Raw genomic sequence first — 22,143 nt, forward strand, 5'->3', positions numbered from 1 at the left:
CTGCAATGAGGTCCCCCCTCAGTCTCCTCTTTTCCAGGCTGAACAGACCAAGTGACCTCAGCCACTCTCCAGTCTTGAGGCTTCCCCTCAAGGTCCTCCTTTGGACATTCTCTAATATCTTTTATAATATATAATATAATATACAAAATAATAATTTATATTTATTGAACTGATTGTAATACTTGGGTATTAAAAAAGTGTCAAGTACGGTAATGTGAGAAATTTCTTTCATGAGTTCTGCCTGACAGTGTGAAGGTTGCCCATGTAGTGGATTTGTTGAATATCCACAGTTCACAACCCTGCTGCAAATAGATTCTCCATGACCAGCACTCTTCCTGGAAAAAATTGATGGGCATTTCATTAGCAAAGGGTTGTTTGATGATTTAAAAACTGAAATGAAGGAAAAAATGGAACTTAGTGCCTCACAGAACTGAAACTAAATTTCACAGACTTTTATGGAAGCTGAACCTTGCTTTTCTTCTGGTCAGCATACTCCAACTTTAGGACAAAATATGTGAAAAAGTCTTAGCATTGAATGCAGCTGCAAAAATTTCAAATTAATCCAGTTTTTGACCATATTGGCAGCTGTGCAATTTTACATGTGTGTACACTAAACTAACATGATACAGGAGAATGAAGCAGGGTTGTCAACAAGAAAAATGACAAACAGGAGAGAAGACATTATTGCGTTCACTTCAGTATTACAAAGAAACACAAAAGATATTACGACTAATCTGTCAAAATAAACAATTATTTGAGAATTCTGGATTTTGAACAGTTATTTATACCTAAATGTCTTTCAGAGGAAGTTACATACTGTTACATTTAAAATCTTTTCTGAATGTTAAGATTTGCTGCAATTTGCATGTTCAACTTTATAAGGGAATCTTCATCTTGAATTGTGTATTTTTAATGATATTTCTAAAACAGAAAACTCATATGCTATTTGCTCCTAAAGATAAAGGGAGATGTATGAAATATATATGAGAAGCCACAGAATGAGTTCTCTCCAAAGACAGTATAATCATTGATTCAATCTTTCCTACCCTAAATAATACTATTTAGCCATGAATAAAACTGAAGATGCATTGAAATGTAATTTCCACAATGTTTTCCTCTTCACATAAAGCTTTTATGATTAATGAGTGGGGCTAGCTTCCATGATTGGAAAAATTTCCATTTTCTGCAGAATAAATTATCAGAGAGCAACTTCATAGCTTCAGAAGCATCTGCATTGAGAAGTGGTTCACAATAAGGCATTACATAGAATATTTAATATAGGACTTTAGGGAAAAGCCTCAAAAACTCTCCAATTCACTGTTTGCTGAGATTCTTGGCATTAGAGATACAGATAGTATCTTTGAAATGTTCTGTGGTTCATGTCTGACAATAGTAAAATAGTTCACCTCCATACTTCACTGAAGAGTAGTGCGCCCATACAGAACTGTATGTTTAAAAACTAACTTAAAGATTCTGCTTCCTATTTTAATTATTAACACCTTCAACTTAGGGAGGTGCTATTCCAACCCTCCCTTAGAGGAATCCTGAAAACAGGAATTGGGAAGTGCTCCAAGTGAGGTTCCTCGTTTTCAGCAGTGGTGCTTTTATAGAACTAACAGTTTTAAAACTAAGTTTTCAAGGACGAGTATTAATCAAAATTGTATTAAAACCTACATTTTGAGTTTATTTTGGGTAACTGCAAGGGCAATAAGGAACTGATGATTGCTGAAGTCTATACGGATGCTGGATTCTGAATTAGTGCAATTAGTCATAAGTCATCCCATAATGTTTACCTGTTTCAAACATGCTGTCTAGTCCTATTATGTATTATAAACCATATAATTTTTCATTTGTATGGAATCTTAATTGGGATACATTTTTATTATGTTGGGTTTTAATATTTTCATTTAGCCCAAGAAACTGTCTGATATACAAAAGTAAAAATAACAGTCATTAACCTTTACTCAGAAGACTATGCATCCACACTCAAATATACAGGCTAATACAAATTACTAAATACGGAACTGATCATCATATCCATATTGTTTAGACATTTAAGTTGCCAAATTCGAAAAGAAGATTGCATGATATGCAGACACAGCAGCAGACCCAATAAGGAAGGCAGACTGTTTCTGTCCTCCTACATTTTCCTCAAAAGAATGTTGAAGAACTAAGATCGTTTACCTTACAGGGGGGATGAATAATAAAAGTATATTCAGTATTGTAAGTATATAGAAGAGAGACTATCTGTGAGGCAAAGTGGTAACTCCCGTTTTCCTTTTCCTATTCAATAAAGGCACCCAGTTTCATGGTCAGGACCAATAATCTTATAAGCTGACTCATCTGAACTATCACTGCAACTCTAATAAATCACTTCAAAGGGCTCAGAGTTTACGTCATTCAAGACTGGCCCTCACTTTTGCCTAAAAAGATGAGTCTTTTTTATAAGGTCTTCTTTTTAATAAGGCCCTTCAAAATGTACTTGAGCAAAACCATTATTTATTCTTTGTTATATTAGTGTACACTTAGAGGAAAGGGAACACTCTTTACTTGAAGAAAAAGGAAAACGGTTTTAAATTATTTTAAAGCAGCTCATAATGTCAGCCTCTGTATTTGATTGCTGTAAGAAACCAGGCTGGGCCCAGCCTGAGGGGCTGTGGTCACCTGCCTGGTAACTCTGCTGTGTCCCTCTCTTTTGTGCCCACGGCGGCAGTGGACGGACAGTGGCAGGAGTGGAGCTCGTGGAGCCAGTGCTCAGTGACCTGCTCCAATGGCACCCAGCAGCGCAGCCGGCAGTGCACAGCAGCAGCCCATGGCGGCTCCGAGTGCAGAGGGCCCTGGGCTGAGAGCCGGGAGTGCTACAACCCCGAGTGCACGGGTGAGTACAAAGCTGGTCCAGCGCAGGACAGGGGGCACATGGCAGGCTTGGCTTGGTGGGCTGCAGGGGGAAGAGCAGGCACCCCCAGAGGGAGGCTAGAACTCAGGAAGTCATAAACTGAAACACAAGAAATTTCACCTCAACATGAGGAAGAACTTTATGTTGAGGGTGGCAGAGCACCGGAACAGGCTGCCAAGGGAGGTCTTGGAGTCTCCCTCTCTGGAGACATTCAAAACCCACCTGGACATGTTCCAGTGTAACTTGCTCTAGGTGACCCTGCCTTGCAAGGGAGTTGGAGACTAAATGATCTCCAGAGGCCCCTTACAACCCTAACTATTCTTTTGTGATTCTCTGAGGGCTGGGTCCTCATTCTAATTTATTTAATGAGGTGAAAAACTAAAGAATGCACCTTGAAAGGCTATATGACAGGCTACACACGCTGCTTTATGGTTTTATCGCTGTTTAAAGGACATTCAGCAGTTTGAAGCCTAAAAAACTTAAGTTTTTCATGGAAGTGAATGTATATGAACCGACTTGCTTTTGCACTGAGACTACTTCATGATCTTCTGACAGTACTAAAGCAACCTTTCAGGTTGTGTACATTATGTGTGTACTTTCCTCTAAGCCTCATTTTCTCTGTCATAGCATGTAAAAATCAAGATCTTAAAATATCACGTTCAAAAATGTTTTTATTTAGTTTTTTAAAGGTACTTATGCACATTGTAAATGTGTATCATTACTGTACAAAAGCAGTATACAAGTAAAATAAAAAAAAGATGAATGTCAATTTTGCAGACCACATGAAAATTAATGTGTGTCAGTTCTTTTTAGTCTGTCTTGAGATGCCAGTCATTTAGACAACAATCCCATATTTAGGAGTCCAGTATAGACTTCCTCATCTTCCATGAGTCCACATGTACCTCTTCTGTCACTGTTAGTTATATCTAGAGGGGCTTTCTTTTCTTACCCAAGTAAAGAACAACTTATATATTCTTCTTTATGACTTTAATCCTGTCACCACTTGAATTATATTTTTCCAAACAGCAAATGGCCAGTGGAACCAGTGGGGCCATTGGAGTGGCTGTTCCAAATCCTGTGATGGTGGCTGGGAGAGGCGGATAAGGATCTGTCAAGGTGCTGCTGTGACTGGGCAACAGTGTGAAGGAACTGGAGAGGAAGTTAGACGGTGCAGTGAACAGAGATGTCCTGGTGAGATGAAAATATAATCGCTGTTATTTACACTACAGTATGGCTTACTTTAATGGATATCTTGAGGAAAGGCAAGATCAATGTCCATAGAGCAATAGCTGTAAAGAGCCATATCTGGCCTTGCTTTAGATAAGTCACTGATGTTTTTCTCAGTAGTGTTTGTCTAGCTAGGTGTAAAATTAGCCCAACTGGATATATGAGCACTGCATCACGTTTTAAATAAAGCACAGTACCATAGTAAAAAACTTATCAAAAATATTTTATTTCCTAGGAATGCCTATGGTATTTGGAATGCCAAAGATTTGCTACAGAAATTCTCTTTGAATACACTATTTCTGAGAATACCAGAGCTGTTTTTGTAAATCATGGAATTCCTGTTATCCAATGTATGGGTGACATCTTTGTAATACATTTGGGATAAATTCCACTGCAGTAAAAATAGGGGAAGAAGTCGGCCTTACCATACTGTAGAGAATGAATGAATACATGAGCAACATTTTCTAAAAAGGAAAGTAATTTTAAAAGGCACATCTTTCCTGTTTTAATATAATGCTTAAATATATTACTTTGCAGCACTTTTTCTTTGCTCTCTCAACAGATTTAAGTCTTTCTCAGTGAAAGCTAATGAAAGTGTAGTTTTGAGCTTCTTAAAAAATGGTGAATAAAGAAGAATAACTAGTGAATCAAGTAATATTTATCAGTCAAGACACATTGTCCTAAAGTAAAAGAATGCATTTCTGGATAGGGGGAAGATAACAAAATAAGGTGTAAGTAGGGTAAGATGTTCTAGCTGTTCACTTGGGAAATTATGTGATCTGAACTGCAAACCAAGAAGAAGCAAAAAATCAATCTTGCAATTTGACTTCTGGACATTTTGCTTAAACGGCAGAGATGTTTTGGGTCAGGAAATGAGAAATATATCAGATGTGAATTTTATGTTATCAAGCCCATATTTTCATGGACAGCATGTTTATCCCTTGATAGCCATCAAAGAACAGTTTTCAAGGTATTTTCAACACAATAGAACAACAAATCACATTGCATTTGAAGAACAACAAAAAGACTATTTGTAGTTTTAAAGTTAAAACACTATACTGTAGAAGTTAACCAAATTTAACTTGGTTTTTAAATGATTTCTTTAATTTTAATAAAACTTTCATTATTTGAAAAGCAGTACAAAACAGAATTTGTGTTGAATTCCTAAAGAAACTGTAATTTCCATAGGTAATGCAGACTTCCTCTATAAAATCACAACACTAAAAGAAGGTTAATATGAACCTTCTTAATAAGTAGACGTTCAGATGAACCAACTTCTGCTTATAAAACCATTCTTGAAATAATTAACATTTGGGTATATAAAAGTAAAACCATGCTGCTGCAGTCCAATTTTCAAAGGTTGCCACCTGCTGTTAATAAAATATTTTACAGATGTATTTACAGTCAAATGCACACAGAGCTTTATTCGCCATTTGGTAAATTTATTTATTTACTTGATTAATTCCAGATTAAAATCAGTGTGCTTATAAAAACCATAACCTAAATCACCTTTTAACAAGCTATACTTGTGCGGATGATTCTACATGAATAACAGATTTAATTTATCTGCATCTAGACTGACATTTACTAAAGTGTCTCAGATTTAAATGGAGAGAGTGGATAATTTACTAGAATTTTATAGAATTATGTGTTGATTTACACTGTGTAAAGACCAAGCAAAATTTGAAAGTACTATACTGAGAAAACTGTTCAAAATATAAGCAAATTTCATTATTTTTCTGCTTTTCTTCCATAGTCCTAAAATACCTCAGAAAAGCTATTTTCTTCCTAGTGGTTTCTTTTCCCATGTAAACCACTGAGAACATGAGAAACTAAAATGTTGAATTATTTTTTCTTGTATTAGCATTGCTTCGTGTAAGAACAGATTCTCAGCTCTGTAAACCTGTGTAATATTTTTGTAAAGGGGATGAAGCTGCACCTTCCTTTATCCCCCAGAGGTCTACAGACTTACAAAAAGTTAAATTATAGCTGACTTTAAACTGTGGAAGCAAAAGGAGAATAAAGCCTTTTCCTAGTATGGTGGCTGATCTTAATAAGATGCTATGAAACAGAGCTGTTTACTGACTGAAAATCTTGACTGGACACTTCATAGTTTGTGTTCTGTATTATCTGAACATTATACAAGATTTTCTTCATAGTTTCTCAGTGATTGTTTTCAAATGGTTTGGGCAGGGACTGCATTACATTTGTAGAAGCTGAATATAAGCAGCATTAAGGAAGGGAGGCTCAGAAGTATCACCTGAAAGTTGGTTTCTCAAATAGTTTGGTATCTGGACAAATTTTGAGTATCTTTCTTTGTGATTTGTTTTTATTCACAGTAATAAATTTTAAAACTGGGTTTTTCCTTCCATTGTATAGTATTCTGGGAACAAAAAACAAAGATATGAAGATATTTGGGTTTCAGTCATTTATCCTTTGTTGCATTCCAAATGTCTAAAGTTGAATTTCACTCCTAGTAGGTCAGCAGTACACTGCACTCAAAGTATTTTCCTGTGAAGGATAACTTCAGAAAATTGGAAACAAATCAGAGAAAGTAAAAAAACCTTTTTAGGTTCGTTAAGTGGCTAGTCACTCTGGAGCCACTGCAGAAAACTTACACAAGATGCATGAACCCTAGATCTGTCCCATAAGAGTAATGAAGACAGCTAGGTAACAAAAGAAATTGAAGTTGATATATGGTAAGGTATTACATGGCAAGTTGATCAGAAACTTTTAGAAGAACATGTGGGAGAAATAAAGTAATTTCCATCAAAAACTAAGAGATATGAGAATGAACAAAGTACAGCATTATTCAGGATAGAAAACTTCTGTAAATTTATTTTTATAAAAATAGGACCATGTTCTTATGACAACTTTAAGAATATATTAGGCTCCAATAATAGAGTGTTGGTTTCCAGAAATACTTAATTCTATAATAGTTAAATCTATGTTGACTCTATGCATGTTTCCAGTATTAATGCTTTACCCAGATTTTACTGAAAAGAGATTCTCAACATTTTCCTCATAAGCATATTGTCAGTGTTAGGAAACCTAATACAGGAACTGTTCGGACCAAAATATTACTGAAAACAATGCTAGACTATCTTGTTTATTAATAAAAAGACAAGAGTGCACAACTGCTACTAAAGATTAGCTAATGATTTCCGACTGAAGCTAGAAGTTTTCTTCAGACTAATACTAGCTAGATAAGATAGAATATGAGAAGGTAAAAAATTCAAATAATTGACGACAACTAAATAATAAAATTAAACCTTTTTGTTTTGTTTTGTCTCTGACTACAACACTATTCTTTTAAGACATTCAAAAGCATTTTTTTCTGTTGTCTTTGTTTAAGATCATATTGCCTGTGGCATTGAATTAGGATTCACAAGAGGAGCGGTAGTTCTACCAACATCTGAGCTACTGTATGCCTTAGGCTAACTTGCTTCACCCTCATATTACCCTTTCCCGTGTTTGTTTCCTGCCTAGGTAGATGGTAAACTCTGTGAGATTGTGCATCTCTTGCTTTGTCTGTGTGTAGTACGGAGCTTCCACTGATTCTGAGTGGGTCAATTGCCTCTTGGAGATGCATGTCCTCTCTCCAGTAATGTCAGAAGATTGTGCTTCTAGACCATTGATCTAGACCATTGACTTTGCTGAGTGTTTGTGCTTAGGTGGGATGAATTCAGGCCTATCATTACAGGGGAATAACGTGGTAAATTTGAGTACATGCTCTCTGTGGGAAGATATTGCTGAAACACATCATCAGTGAAAGAGATCTGCTTTTTATTTGCCAGTTACATCAAATTTACCTCAGTATTTGCTGTTTGCTTCTAAATTTTAGCAGTGCTGTGTGGTTTTTTACTGCAAAATCACATTATCTGTGGCTGTGTTATGAGTTAATTGTACCATAGTAACAGAAGTACTTGAACTGGTCCGAGCAGAGCCAGCAGGGTCAGCAATGCTTTTTAACTCAGATATGATACCACTCCATTGTGACTATGCCTTCACGAGCAACATGGGTTGGAGCCTCACAGATGCTTTAATGTGGGTGGATGTCTGATGAGTAAGCTCTGTCAGATATACTTTAGCTTTGGGAAGAACTGGTTTATATTTTTTATGCACAGTGTTCCTTGATCCAGGATATTGACCTTGATCCAGGTCAGCCAGGGACCAGGAAAACTTCTTTACCTGGGCTAAATGATAACAAGTTGCTCCTACACCTCTTTCCTGGTAACTCTGGGTCTTGGTAGTGCTTTTTACTTTGAACACAACACACAGGTGCGCAGTTTATCTCTGGCACTAGCCTGAAGTTGAAATATAATCTTGAATTCTGAAAGCTGTAATGCAAAAGCACACTAGTACCCTTCCAAATAGATGAGCAATCTCTGATATTATCTGTGACTTGCTAACACAAAAGAGAAAATGTGCTGTATATGTGCGTATATAGATGCACGTTTATATTTTTTTCCAGAAAAAAACCACATTTAGCATTCAGTATGTGGAAAAAAGTAAGAGTTTTAGTTCTGAGAATCAACACCCAAAATGTTGATTAGTGAACACGACACATTTGCAATGGTCACAGCTGCATGAAAAATATACTTCTCAAAGAGCTCTAAGCCCTAGCAAATTTATGTAATTGATAATATTACCTCCTTATTATGTTAATTTATGGTCTCCAAAATATAACATTTCTTTTGTTTATAAGGTCATAATAGAATGGTAATTGCATTTGCTTATGTCACCAGATGGCTTATGTTTATCAAAATCTGATTTTTCACATTGTAACACTGTCCTGATGCATTCACTCTTTAGGCATATCTGAAGCAGGGCTAGTATTCTAGATTATGAACATAACTAACTTTCTTTAGGTTTTACCATTAATGGATCTCTTGCTTTTTTAGCAGCACCAACTGTCTTGATTTACGATTCAGGAATGCTGATGGTGAGGCAAATTTAGCAAGCAATTTTTCTGCCCAACTGTGATTCATATTAGTATTACTGAGCCATCTGCTAGGTATTCTTTGTCCTCTGCAGCTTTGAGGATACAGCTTTGTGCAAAAGTCTACTCAGTTCCCCTGCTCACACTTCCATCAGCAGAAGTACAAAACAGGGAAGATGGATGATTTTATGGGTTAGGTAATGGGATGGGCAAAATCTGTAGTCTGTCCCTGCCTCTGCTAGAGATTTCCCATGTAACCATGGGTGAATCACTGAGTTGCTTTCTGCCTTATCACACCATCTGTTAGAGCAAATTTCCTTTCTCTTTTCTTTTTCTTGCTTTGTAACCACTTTGCTGAAATACAGTGGGATTACATATTTTTCCAGGAATACATATAATTATAATAATAAACAATTCTTGGCTTTTCTCTGCTGAACTTGGAATGAATTAGATTTTGGTAACTAGCATGTCAGTGCTGTAAGTTGTGAAATGACTCCAGCCAGAGGTTTTCTGTTAATTCAGTTTACTAAAAAATCATAAACTGGAATCTACAGTAAAATATGAAAAGAAATCTGTAGTTGTGACCATGTAAAATAAAACATGAAGAATTTGCTGAAGCTTTTTTCCTCTGTGCAGCTGTGTTACTACAAAATTGTGACAATATTTTCTCCCTTTAAATGGTATTGTGATAAGCAGTAAAAAGTTATTTTTTTTATAACCACTCAGTCCCACATTATTGACTACTCTTGCTTAATTACCAACTTGTACCGAAACACATTTCAAAGAAATAACCTGGTTTTTAGTCTTTGGAATATACAGCTCTCATTTAGCACCTTTAACACATATAATGGTTCAACTGTGGTTTCAGAACTGATTCTTTCACATACAGATTCAATTTTAGAAAAATATTTACAAATTTTAGTATAAGATAAGGATCATAGCTTATCACATTTTAAGTGTCATCCTCTGATAGCCACAATGTTAATAGGTACACAAAAGAGTGCTTGTTTTCTGGAGAAAATAATGGCACAGGTTATATGAAATAACTACTATCACACAGACAGATATACAAAAATTGCAGGGTTCTCATTTTTGCATTTTTGTACTTCAAACTTAAAATTCAACCAGATTATGTTAACATACATTTCTCAGGAAGAAGTAGGATAAGATTGAACACTTGTTTTTCTGACAGCGCCTTATGAAATATGTCCTGAAGACTATTTGATGTCAATGGTGTGGAAAAGGACCCCAGCTGGGGACATGGCATTCAATCGATGTCCTCTCAATGCCACAGGTACAGTACTACTTTGAAATTTTATGATGACAAAAAAGGGGAGGAATATTTTGCATTGTGTCCTAGAGAAATCATTACTAGACTCATGTAAAAATGCATATATGTGAATATATCTATATAAACACATATTTACTCATGAATATGCATGCATATATACACATGTACGTATATTGTCTCATAGCTTGCATATATGCATGGTAGATATATATATGTATAAACATACATATGTGCATTATATTCAGAGGCAAAAAGCTGAGGAAAAATCAGTTTGACTGGACCCACCAGGCAAAGTGATGAAAATGAAGCAAAACGTAAAAAATTTTAAGAAAACAATGATAAAAAGTGATCAAGTAAACATCTAAATGTATTTTAGAATCTTACACTAATCTCTATATACTGATCATCATTACATGAAATTGTTTCTGTGTGTACTTTTATAATAGCATGAAATATAGTTTAAATAAGGTTCATTCTTGCCAATTCCTCTGATTTATATAAATATTTTCTGTCTTCTTTGTGTCTTACAGGCACCACTAGCAGACGCTGCTCTCTCAGTGTTCATGGAGTGGCCTTTTGGGAACATCCAAGCTTTGCTAGATGCATATCAAATGAGTACAGACACTTGCAGCATTCAGTAGGTGCAAAGCCAGCTTTAGTACTTGCTCTGTTTATTCATTACTAATTATTGGTGTGCAAAAAAAACTACTTTACTCTTGGATTTCTGATACGAAATGCCAAGAAGAAAATAGACCTGAGAAATAATAATTTATATTAACGGATATTATTTGGATCTTATATATTGCTGACATTTGTGAAATAACCTTTGTCTTACTGTAGAAGTGGAAAAATTAATAAGATTCACTTCTTTCATATCCACTGTGTGAAATTTTTATAGGGGTAATTTTTTCAGAGGTAAGACATATTTTGGTTTATTAGAAAATAAGATACGAATAAATAAGATTTTCTAGAAGACTGACTTGCTGAGGATTTTTTAATACCATGAATTTTTTAATTGCAGACTAGAAAGCCAGGAACGATATTTCTTTTTGCTATTGAATTTAGAACTTCGCCTTTGAATGTAACAATAGGAAATTATTATAGGGTAAAGCAATTGCAGTGTCTTCGAAAAAATAAAGTAACTGTAGATGAATTATTATGTGATGTTTTACAGTATACCTAACAAAAAGTTTCTTTGCAAGCATATGCATTATACATTTATCTACTGCCTAAATACGTTTACATGCATGGATGTAATACATTGTGAATTAGAAATATACCGCCATGGTATATGCTAGGTATATTGATTACACTCTGATTCCATAGCCGAAGCATTCAGCCAGGTTAATAGTATAGTGGGAAGCATGCCTTTGAAGGTTCTCATGGACAATGGTTTTTGCCTGCATGATATATTTTACTGACACTCTTATTGCTCTGACTCCTTTTCCAAAGGCCACTGCCCCATTTGTCATTCAGCAGAGGGACACTAATTCAGCGCTGTGCTTCATAACTTCCAACCTCTCAACCAAGTGCAACATTTCTGTAACATGTTTAAAAATCTTTGGGGGCTTAAAAAGCAGTAACCTGGCTGTCATCACTCAAATCTGGATTGCTACTTAGAGAAGATTTTGATGAATACCTTTGAGCTGCATTTCTATTTCATTAGATCCAACTTATTTGGGGCCTAGGATTCAGTTTCAGGGTAGATCAAAGCAAGAATAATTTTTAAAACAAGACAGAATACATTGTCAAAGGAATTTTCCCTGCTACATAGAAACTTTTCTATTTTATATAGCTTTCTGCATGTTTATCTTTCCTCTTAATGTTCGTGCTCAAAAAACACATTGAGTTGGCTGTAACTGTTTTGCATTTAATATTTTTGGTATTTTATTTCTTTTGCAACAGCTGAATATATTATGTCTAAGCTGGTTTGTAGCTTAAGGAGTGGGAAATGCTGTTCAGTGGTTTGACTTAACTGGCTAACTTTTGGTGAGGCACTGATAGTTTTTCAAGAGCTGCAAGTCTGCCTGGCAAGAAAGGGTCACTGTTGCATAAAAGAAGGCATTTCTAACCCAGATCAGATTTATATTTTCTTCTATATTTCCTTTTTCAAAATATTAAATATGAATAGACCACACTATGAAATATTCTTTTTGCCAGAGAAATGCCTAAAAATAGGTAAAGCTTCTTTAAAATTACACAAGCACCTAAACATATCTTAATGCTACACAAAATTTCAGTCCAGCTTATATGTATAAAAATTAAAGGAGAAAAGTGGATTCCTTTTTACACTTGGGAACTGTTCACAAAGAAAACTAGCTTATCTTACATCTTACTCCTTCTCAAAGTGAACAACACAGCATATTTAAAGAATCAGAGAAAATAGAGGTAACGACCTATAAGGTCATCGCCCTGCAAATGTAGGCTTGTCCCCCCCACGATACATATGTTAGTCCCATAAATCCCTGAAAATAGGGCTTTATAAGGAAGCTGCTGACAGACGGTGTTGCTATAATAAATATGTGTGCTTATGAAAGCAATTATGAGATGCCTCAGTGTGCTTAATTTACCAGTAAAATTATTTTACTAACTCAGACCAGGAGTGGGGGTTGTCACTCAGTTCTGTGAGTGTTCCCATAAAATCTGAGTCTGAGCTGAATTCCTTTCATTTATTATCTGAAATACATAAAAGAAAAGTAGGTCTTCAAAAAAAACGATGTTTCTGAAGTTGATTTAAAGCAGTTGATATGCATACTTACAATACTTAATACGTTAAAGCATAGAATACAGACAGGTGCCTGTCTCTTTGCCCTTCAAACAAGCCAGATATGATCCAGAACGAGCCCAGAAATCATGTATGCTGTGCCTAAGAAAATACTCTATAAAGAAAAGTGTTTCATATGATAGGAGCCAGAAAATACTGCTTTGGCCACAGACCCTGCTAACCTGGCTACACAGGTGCTGGACTGGAAGTTTAGTTACACTAGTAAATAAAACTAAACAGGGCGACTGCCCAAGCTTAAAAACTGTCCTTGTAGTCATCTACACTGTTTAACTGTGTATCTGTTAGCATGCTCCCTGACATCATTTAAGACCATAACGGTGAGAACTCTACCAAACAATGCCTACCATCCTTTAGAGGATAGCATAGCAGAGAGACCATTGTCAGCAGGCAATAAAAGCATAGTTTTCTGGGACAGAGGAGGGCTAAAGAGTTTAGCTTGAGGGAACCGGAATTCTTTGTATAGTGTAGAATTTTACCACATAACTACAGGTGATTGACCCCTGAAAACTGTTTCCTTACTGTGTGTAACTACAGTAGGTTCTCTGCCTCATGCACAAAGCTTCTTTTATTTTTACAATTTTTTTTATTACTCACCTGGAAGTGACATGGGACAAAGCTCCACCCTTAATAAGCAGTATTAAAGTAGCAGAAACCCAGCTAGTGCACCACATCTCCATTTTTTGTTGATGGGGAACTGAGTGAGACCAATTAAGCGGGAAATTTATCTCCAGTCTTCTGAGTTAGTGTCTTAGCCACTTTTCCATCTTAATGTTCCTGCCTCTCCATAGGACAGCACAGAAAATCCCTGGCATGGTAAAAATATAATAACTACAGGGCTTCTGAATAGACTTATGCACTTGAACATGATGAAATAGTAAGGAGAATGGTTTGACTTGTGAATATCTGCAGTTAGTTTATGTCTTTCAAGGGCACAGTGCCCTACACAATTCATGTATAGGAGCTCGAGTAAAAGCAGTTAATGGAATGATGCACTTCAGCTATGCCACAAACGTACAGCCTGCACTTTCATTAGTTTATTTTACCTTGTGCACTATGGAATACAGGTTCCTTTTGAAACTCAGGATAACAATTAGATCTCTTTGAATAATGGAACCAATTAGTCATGAATAATTTATCCAACATTTGATATAAATCAGTCATCAAATGAATTCAGCAAATACTGTTTGACCAGCTTATACAGCTGGTTGACTAATATGAAAATTTATTAATTGAACGTATTAAGGGACAAAAATACCCAAATCCATGAAATAAACCTTCAGGAAATTATTTGCTTAGCTCTAATAATAATACTTAAAGAACCTAATTAGGATTATTCTTCCTAGAGCACTATAAGTAGAAAATGCAAAGTGATAAATAGGTATGCTTTGCCTTCTGGAATCATAACCTGGAGGATCAAGCAATAACTTGATGAACAGAAAAAGAAACATCACAGACTATATATCAGATTTTGTTCTAGTTTTCTTGCATTGTCGTAATGTGCTTGCAGTTCCTGCAGCTTTGCATTAAGAAAATGTTTTTAGTCAAGCATGGTGTTTCAGGACTGCTAACAGTCATCCTTGCAGCTAAGAAGGAATATTTTGCCCAATGACATGCAATTTGTTAAATGTCTCCTTGAGAAAGAGGAGATAACAACAAAGAAATTCTTCAAAGTGTCTTTTTTCTTGTGGATAGAGATGAAGTAAAGTCATACATTTAATAAAATCTAGTTCCTTCTGGATAGTTCTTGGTCACATACTGATCACCAGGTTTTAGTTAATGGAGAGGAATTTCCTTGCTTTCTCTAATTCCAGATTAAATTTTTGGAATTTGGAGGATTTTCTCCCCTCTGTTGGATAGACATGATTTGGGTTTTCAGATCATTTTGCCAAATCAATTACTGCTGTAGCAGAAGTTTCTAAAGTCTATTCTCTACCCTTGGCATGCAGTTTCATTTTCTGAAAACTGACCTCCTTAAGTCTAACTAACACATTTTAATCTCTTTAAAGTGTGTCTGTTGCTAGCTTAATGGACTGTTATATGTAAAAAGGCAGATTAGATGATGATCTAATGACCCAAACATAGTCTGTATGATATTATGAAGTATGCTCCTCATTACTAATTATCTTCTTTTGATCTGGAAGCAGAAAATGGTCTGCCTAATTATTTGATGTAGAATTGTTTGCTTTCGCTAGTATTTGATTAATTTGGACTAGTGTCATCTGAAGTGTTATTTGGGTTTTTTTACTTTATTTGGATAAACAGGTCAAAGTCTTTCCTCAGACAAAGAAATCTCATGCTGTGATTGGATATGAGTGACTACTTGACCAAGAATAGAATGAGCGATTAGGAGCCCACAGGCCTATTTCAGATGGTACCTCAAATAAGAGTTAATATCACTTCCATATTCTCTTGAAGCCTATTGAATTTTGTATACTACAAGAAATAAGACTAGGAAGCAAGACCCCAGCGTTGGGAATATCCTACATTATCCTGCTTCCAAGAGGCATAGTTAAAGTCTTCTTCATCTATTCTTAATCCATTCTACAGATAATAGGCACCTGAATTAGAAAAAACAGCAAAACAAACAAAACAAAGTGAAAAACCAGACTGCCACAAGAATCCACTCATGCCCTCTTCAACTGCCCAAAATCTAAAAACGAGGAAACAAAAGACTTGAATGGGATTAAATGCAGAAATAAAAATGGAATTAAAATAGTTAATTATAGAAGAGCAATGAGTTTTCATAGCTTATGAGCTCTTTAGGAATTGATTATGGAAGCCTTTATTACCATTTTAAATTAATACCATTAATGAATAAGATCTCACCATGGAGTATTAGAAACTGATTTTGTGAAAATGGAGAAAATGCTTGAATATATAAGGCTATTTCTATTTTCTCCTCTATTATGCATTCATACTAAGTAATAGGATTTATTGAATTACAAAAAAAAATAAATTCTGAGGGATCTTCTTAAAAAATATTAGTAATATATAACTGTCTTATCACACACTGGAATAACCCTTTTGCCTAAAGTGAGATTTCCTCTATATGTCTTTTGGACACTAGTTTGGAAGAGATTTGTACTGTGCTCATAAATAATGACTCAAGCTAAAGCCTGTCATCTAGAAACTTTGTTTCTGAGGGTCATCTCCAACATTATCAGAAAATCTCTACTAATATAGTCCATTATATAAAGCTATGTAGCACAGCTTTCTAACCTTGGTGATGAAATTCTACATTAAATTGCCATGATAAAATTAAGGTAGTAATTTCTTAGAATCATAGAATGGTTTCAGTTGGATCAGACCCTAAAACTCATCTAGTTCCATTCCCTCACTGCCATGTCCAGGGACACCTCCCACAAGATCAGGTTGCTCAAAGCCCTGTTCAACCTTGAGCTTCCAAGGATGGAGCATTCGCAACTTCCACTGCCTCACCACACTCACAGTAAAGAATTTCTCCCTAATATCTAGTCTAAATGTACCCTCTTTCAGTGTGAAGCCATTCCTCCTTGTCCTATCACTGCATGACCTTGTAAAAAGGTGCTGAAAGGCTACTATGAGGTCTTCCTGGAGCCTTTTCCCCAGCGGAACAGTCCAAATTCCTACAGCCATTCCTCATAGGAGTGGTGCTCCAGTCCTCTGATCATCTTTGTAGCCCTCCTCTGGACTTGCTCCAACAAGTCTATGTTCTTCTTATGTTGAGGGCCCCAGAGCTGAACACAGTGCCACTTTGAGTGATATAACGCCCAATATAACACATTCCTGCAAAATGGGGTGCTTTTTATTGGAAAGAGAAAGTGGGAAAACTAAAACATCTCTTAACTCTTGAGAGTTACAAAGGAAAAATCTGCATATGAATTATCACACTGATGTCAAAATATTAGCATTTAAGCATGGGAACTTATGCAGGTGAATCTTTACATATGAAACTAATAATATAGCCATAAAAATGCTTTTCGGCTGCTTCTGCTCATACTATAATTTTGTTTCCACTTTTTCCACAGCAGTGTTAGTCATAATTTTGCAAGTGCTTGGCTAAAATATAATTTGATAAAAAGAACTCTGAGGTGAATAATGATTTGCTCAGCTGCAGCTCATTAGAGATGATTTTGTTTTTCCAAATTATATTACAAGGGCAGCATATCAGCCTGTCCATGTACTCCTCACTGAAATGACTGCTGTACTCTGGGGAATGAAAGGCTTCCTCCTAAAAAATTTACTGGTCCTTTTTTTTTTGCTAGTTTAGTGCTTCATTTCTTTTTATATAGCTGCAGAGCAAAGCAGCCAGGCTTAGTTTTATAGATTTGAATGCAGGGGCCTCAATAACAAGATTTTTGTTCGGCCTCAGTCTGTACTTACACTGGTATACACCAGCTGTTCATCTTCACCTTTGCAGCCTTTGACAGGCAGGGTTGTTATATCGGTAAATGCCTTGCCTTGCTTCCCTTGTAAGCCCAGAATATGTAGGAGTCAGCTCTATTTTATCTTGACTGGAGGATGACAAACTTTTCTCTCATCAGAGAGCAACTGATCAAGAGAGTGCAACAGGCAACTGTTTTCCCCTGCCTCACTAACATTTTCCCATTCTACACAGAAGATTAAAACTTCAGGGAAAAAAAAGCTAATGACTTCAGTATCACTGTTGCCTTAATGGTGAAGGCATTCATTTGGTTCTGAGAAAGCTTCACCTGCTCTGGCCTGCCAAACTTATTGCATGGGATGAAATGTTGTGGGTTTGAGTGCTTTTAACACCACGTTATAAAGTTAGTACAGTTTTCACAGCCTTCTAACAGATCTACTTCATCCTTTGTAAATATATATGCTCTTAGCCAAAGAGAGGAAATAACCCCATACTTCAGGCACTCATATGAACTATGTAGTATAGAAACCAACTGCTCCATCCCAAGCGAATGCTTTTTTTCATAACTGTCTGTGTTACAATAGGCACCAGAAATTAGTAACTTAGGATCAGTAAAGTGAAATGTGATGAAAGCTACTCTAGTACCTTCTCCATTCATGACATTATAGTGCTTTATTTCACCAACATACACCTCAAACTGACCTGGCTGAACATAGAGCTGTGGCTGGAACTCAGGAAAAAAAGATGCCTTAATTACGTTGGGGAAAAGGGGGCAGACAACGCAGAAGGACCGTGAGAATGTCATGATGTTATGTAGGGAGAAAATCAAAAGGGCCAAAGCCCAACTAGAACTTAATATATATATTAACTTATAATTTTTACTACTGTAAAAAACAATTAAAAGTATTTCTATAAATACGTTAGCAACAAAAGGAGGGCTAAGGAGAATCTCCATCCTGTCCTGGATGCAGGAGAAACATAATGATGTAGGATGAGAAACATAATGATGTAGGATGAGAAAAATACTGATGTACTTAATGCCTTCTTTGCTTCAGTCTTTACTCATAAGACCAGTTGCTCTTCAGGTAACCAGTCTGGAAAACAGGGACAGGGAGCAGAATGAAGCCCCGATAATCCAAGGGGAAATGGTCAGTGATCTGCTAAACTATGTAGACACATGAGTCTATGCGACTGAATGGGATACATCCAGTGGTACTGAGGGAGTTAGAGGAAGTGCTCCCTGAGACACTTCCCATTATTTGTCAGCAGTCTTGGCTAACCAGGGAAGTCCAGGGCTGACTGAAAGTTAGCAAATGTGATGCTCTTCTACATGAAGGGCTGGAAGGAGGATCCAGGGAACTACAGGCCAGTCAGCTTGACCTCAGTGTTGGGGAAGGTCCTGGAGTAGATCATCCTGAGTTCTACCACATGGCATGTGCAGGACAACTAGGGGACCAGGCCCAGCCAGAATGGATTTAGGTAAGGCAGGTCCTGCTTAACCAACCTGATCTTTTATAACAAGTTAAAACCTCTAAGGAAAGTTAAAACCTCTGGTGAATGTAGTCTACCTGGACATCAGTAAGGTCTTTGGCACTGTCTCCAATGGCATTCTCCTGGAGAAATTGGCTGCCCATTACTTGAATGGGTGCACTGTTCACTGGGTAAAAAACTGTTTGGATGGCTGCATCCAGAGACTGGTGGTGAGTGGAGTTACATCCAGTGGGCAACTGGTCACTAGTGGGTTTCCCCAGGATACTGGGTCAAGTCCCGTTAATATTTTCACTTATGACCTGGATGAGGGGATCAAGTGCACCCTCAGTCAGTTTGCCTATGACACCAAATTGAATAGGTGTGTTGATCTACTGGAAGGCAGGAAGGCTCTACCAATGAGTCTAGACAGGCTGGATCAATGGACCAGGTATGAGGTTCAACCAGGCCAGGTGCTGGGTCCTGCACTTGTGTCACAACAACCCCATGCACCTCTACAGGCTGGGGGCAAAATGGCTGGAAAGCCTGGCCAGTGGAAAAGGACCTTGGGATGCTAATCGACAGTCAGCTGAACATGAGCCATCAGTGAGCCCAAGTGACCAAGAAGACTAGTGGCATCCTGGCCTGTATCAGGAATAGTGTGGCCAGCAGGATGAGGGAGGACAGTGTTCATCCCTTGTACTTGGCACTGGTGAGGCCACACCTTAGTTCTGGGCCCCTCACTACAAGAAAGACACTGAGGTGCTGGAGCGTGTCTAGAGAAGGGCGACAAAGCTGGTGAAGGGTCTGGAGCACAAGTCTTATGAGGAGCAGCTGAGAGAGCTGAGGTTGTTTAGCCTGGAGAAGAGGAGGCTCGGGGAGAACCATATTGCTCTCTACAGCTACGTGAAAAGAAGTCTCCTCTCCCAGGTAACTAGTAACAGAATGAGAGGAAGTGGCCTCAAATTGCACCAGGGGAGGTTTAGTTTAAATATAATAAAAAGATTTTTCCTGGAAAGGATTGTCAAGCTTTGAAACAGATTACTGAGGGAGGTGATGGAGTCTCCATCTCTGGAGTTATTTAAAAGATGTATAGATGTGACACTAGGGGACATGGTTTAGTGGTGGACTTGGATATGCTGTGTTAACAGTTGAACTCAATGATATTAAAGGTCTTTTGCAACTTAAATAATTCTATGATTCTATGATCTTGCCAACATATACATGCACATTAATCTTAGAGATACTATACAATGGGAGAAAACATTTACCTGCTTTTCTACACAAGCACATCACAATTTAATTCAACTTGGAAACACAATTCAACCTGGAAAGCTGCTTTTCTTCCTTTCTGCTTTTGAATATCCTCTTTTTAATAGCCAACCATTGCCCCTTGTTAAATTCAAAGAAAAGTCCCCACTATCATCTGAGGACCTATAATAATTTTTCCATGTCTGGAGGAGACACATTTACCAAAGAGTAATGTGTGTGTTAAATGAAATGTGCTCCTGTGTTTGTGGCTGCTGCTGTGTCTGCAGCAATGAGCAGCTGAGTGTTCCCTGATCATATTGATATTCCAAACCAATCAACACTGCAGCCACACGTGAACTACACTGGGGTCTCGCCAGAAGTAAAGCAATAGAAGGCCATTTAAGAACTCAATACAGAAAGAATTAATCTAATTTTCCCTTAAAGTCTACAAGAACTGCAGGAACCTTCACTCCAACTGAATGCAGCATTAGCTGCAGAATGACTGCACGAATTTGGCTTGGCAGCTAGAGGCAAAAAAGTGGTCACAGCATCTTACACTTACAGCCATTCCCTTGCTTTTTTGTCCACTATTTCATTTGTTGCATTCCCCCACCATGTTTTAGTTCAGGTTTGTTAAGTATGTGAGACAGAAAGGATTTTTCGTGCTTATTACTTAATGCAGTACTCCCATGCAGAAATTAGAGCTCCCTGATAATGCTAATTTTCTTGAAGAAACCATTTTGGTTTGTCCTGCAAACAGAAGTGAATGTCATGGGAATGACTGCATAGAAACAAAACCAAATAAATACAGAAATTGGTTAAAATCAAATAGGCACATAAATTGAAGCATTTAATCAGACTTTATGTTTTAGGGACACATACTTACCAGGATGACCATGGAGCATAAAAAAAGAAAGACAACTCATTTGAACTACATTCCTTTGTGACCCCTAGCCTCAGCCATTCGGTCAGTATGGAGAACCAGGAGACTTTACCTCAAGCAATGTTATGTCTGTCATAGAATGAAAACAACCTTCTCAGAGTCGTCATTCTGTTTTCCTCTCAACTCTTGCTCTTGTCAGGTTGCATTAGACATAGATAATACAAATCTTGAAGACATGCCCTCTGGTTAAAAACTGAAACAACAATAACAACGGCAAGATCTCTCACACAGCACGCCAACGTGAGCAGAATTTAATCACAGATAATTGGAGCATTTAAGAGCAGTATTTAATAAAACAATAATAGAAATCTTGGTCAATAAGCATAATGATAAGTATAGGGAAAAAAAAAAAGTGGTCCATTTAATGATTATTCATTCCTCGACCCTAGAGTCGTTTGTTACTCCACTGAAGAACAGTCTTATCTATTCAAAATATGTATTAAAATGTTTTGTTGGATCCATGCACAAATTAAAATACTGAAATTTTATAATAACTTTCACTGTTACCTATTTAGTACTTATAGTTCAAGGACTAGAATTGACAATATTCATGACGATGATCATGATTAAAAAAAAAAGGAATTATGTAATGGGATAAACTGGCAAAAAAAATCTCTTGAGCAACATAGTAGGAGTTTTCTTATGAGAATGGAGAAAAAAGGTACGAAAAGCACCAAGCATCCCTCTGAGCTGTTCACATTCTTCTTCCAAAAGCGTTTTTGACCTCCACAGATCTCAGACAAGGTTTTCTTCGAAGATGCTTTTATACACCTCATCACATATAGAAGAGCACAATTTCCTGACATCTGTGCAGAGATTCGATTTACCTAAGATTAATGTCTAGAACAGCACAGGATTCTGTGTGATTAATCTACCTCCTTTTCTCTAAAAACAAATCACTATTGTGAGGAATATTTTACTTAAGAATATTTGGAAGTATATGACAGTGGGACGACTGTTTCTATATGGTGAAGTAAT

General features: G+C 36.8%; 1 protein-coding gene across 9 annotated transcripts in view; it reads left to right on the forward strand.

The window, feature by feature from the left end:
- ADGRB3 (adhesion G protein-coupled receptor B3) overlaps window positions 1-22,143 on the forward strand; it is a 459,298-nt gene that overhangs the window by 193,643 nt on the left and 243,512 nt on the right. For all 9 annotated transcript variants that reach the window (XM_027644726.1, XM_027644723.1, XM_027644722.1 and 6 more), the window contains 4 exons: window positions 2,714-2,878; window positions 3,923-4,087; window positions 10,258-10,359; window positions 10,887-10,993. In XM_027644726.1, the coding sequence (XP_027500527.1) occupies window positions 2,714-2,878; window positions 3,923-4,087; window positions 10,258-10,359; window positions 10,887-10,993 (539 nt within the window). The remainder of the gene's footprint in view (window positions 1-2,713; window positions 2,879-3,922; window positions 4,088-10,257; window positions 10,360-10,886; window positions 10,994-22,143) is intronic.

Source organism: Corapipo altera, unplaced genomic scaffold, assembly GCF_003945725.1.
Source record: "Corapipo altera isolate COAL_440 unplaced genomic scaffold, ASM394572v1 2, whole genome shotgun sequence".
Classification (NCBI taxonomy): domain Eukaryota; kingdom Metazoa; phylum Chordata; class Aves; order Passeriformes; family Pipridae; genus Corapipo; species Corapipo altera.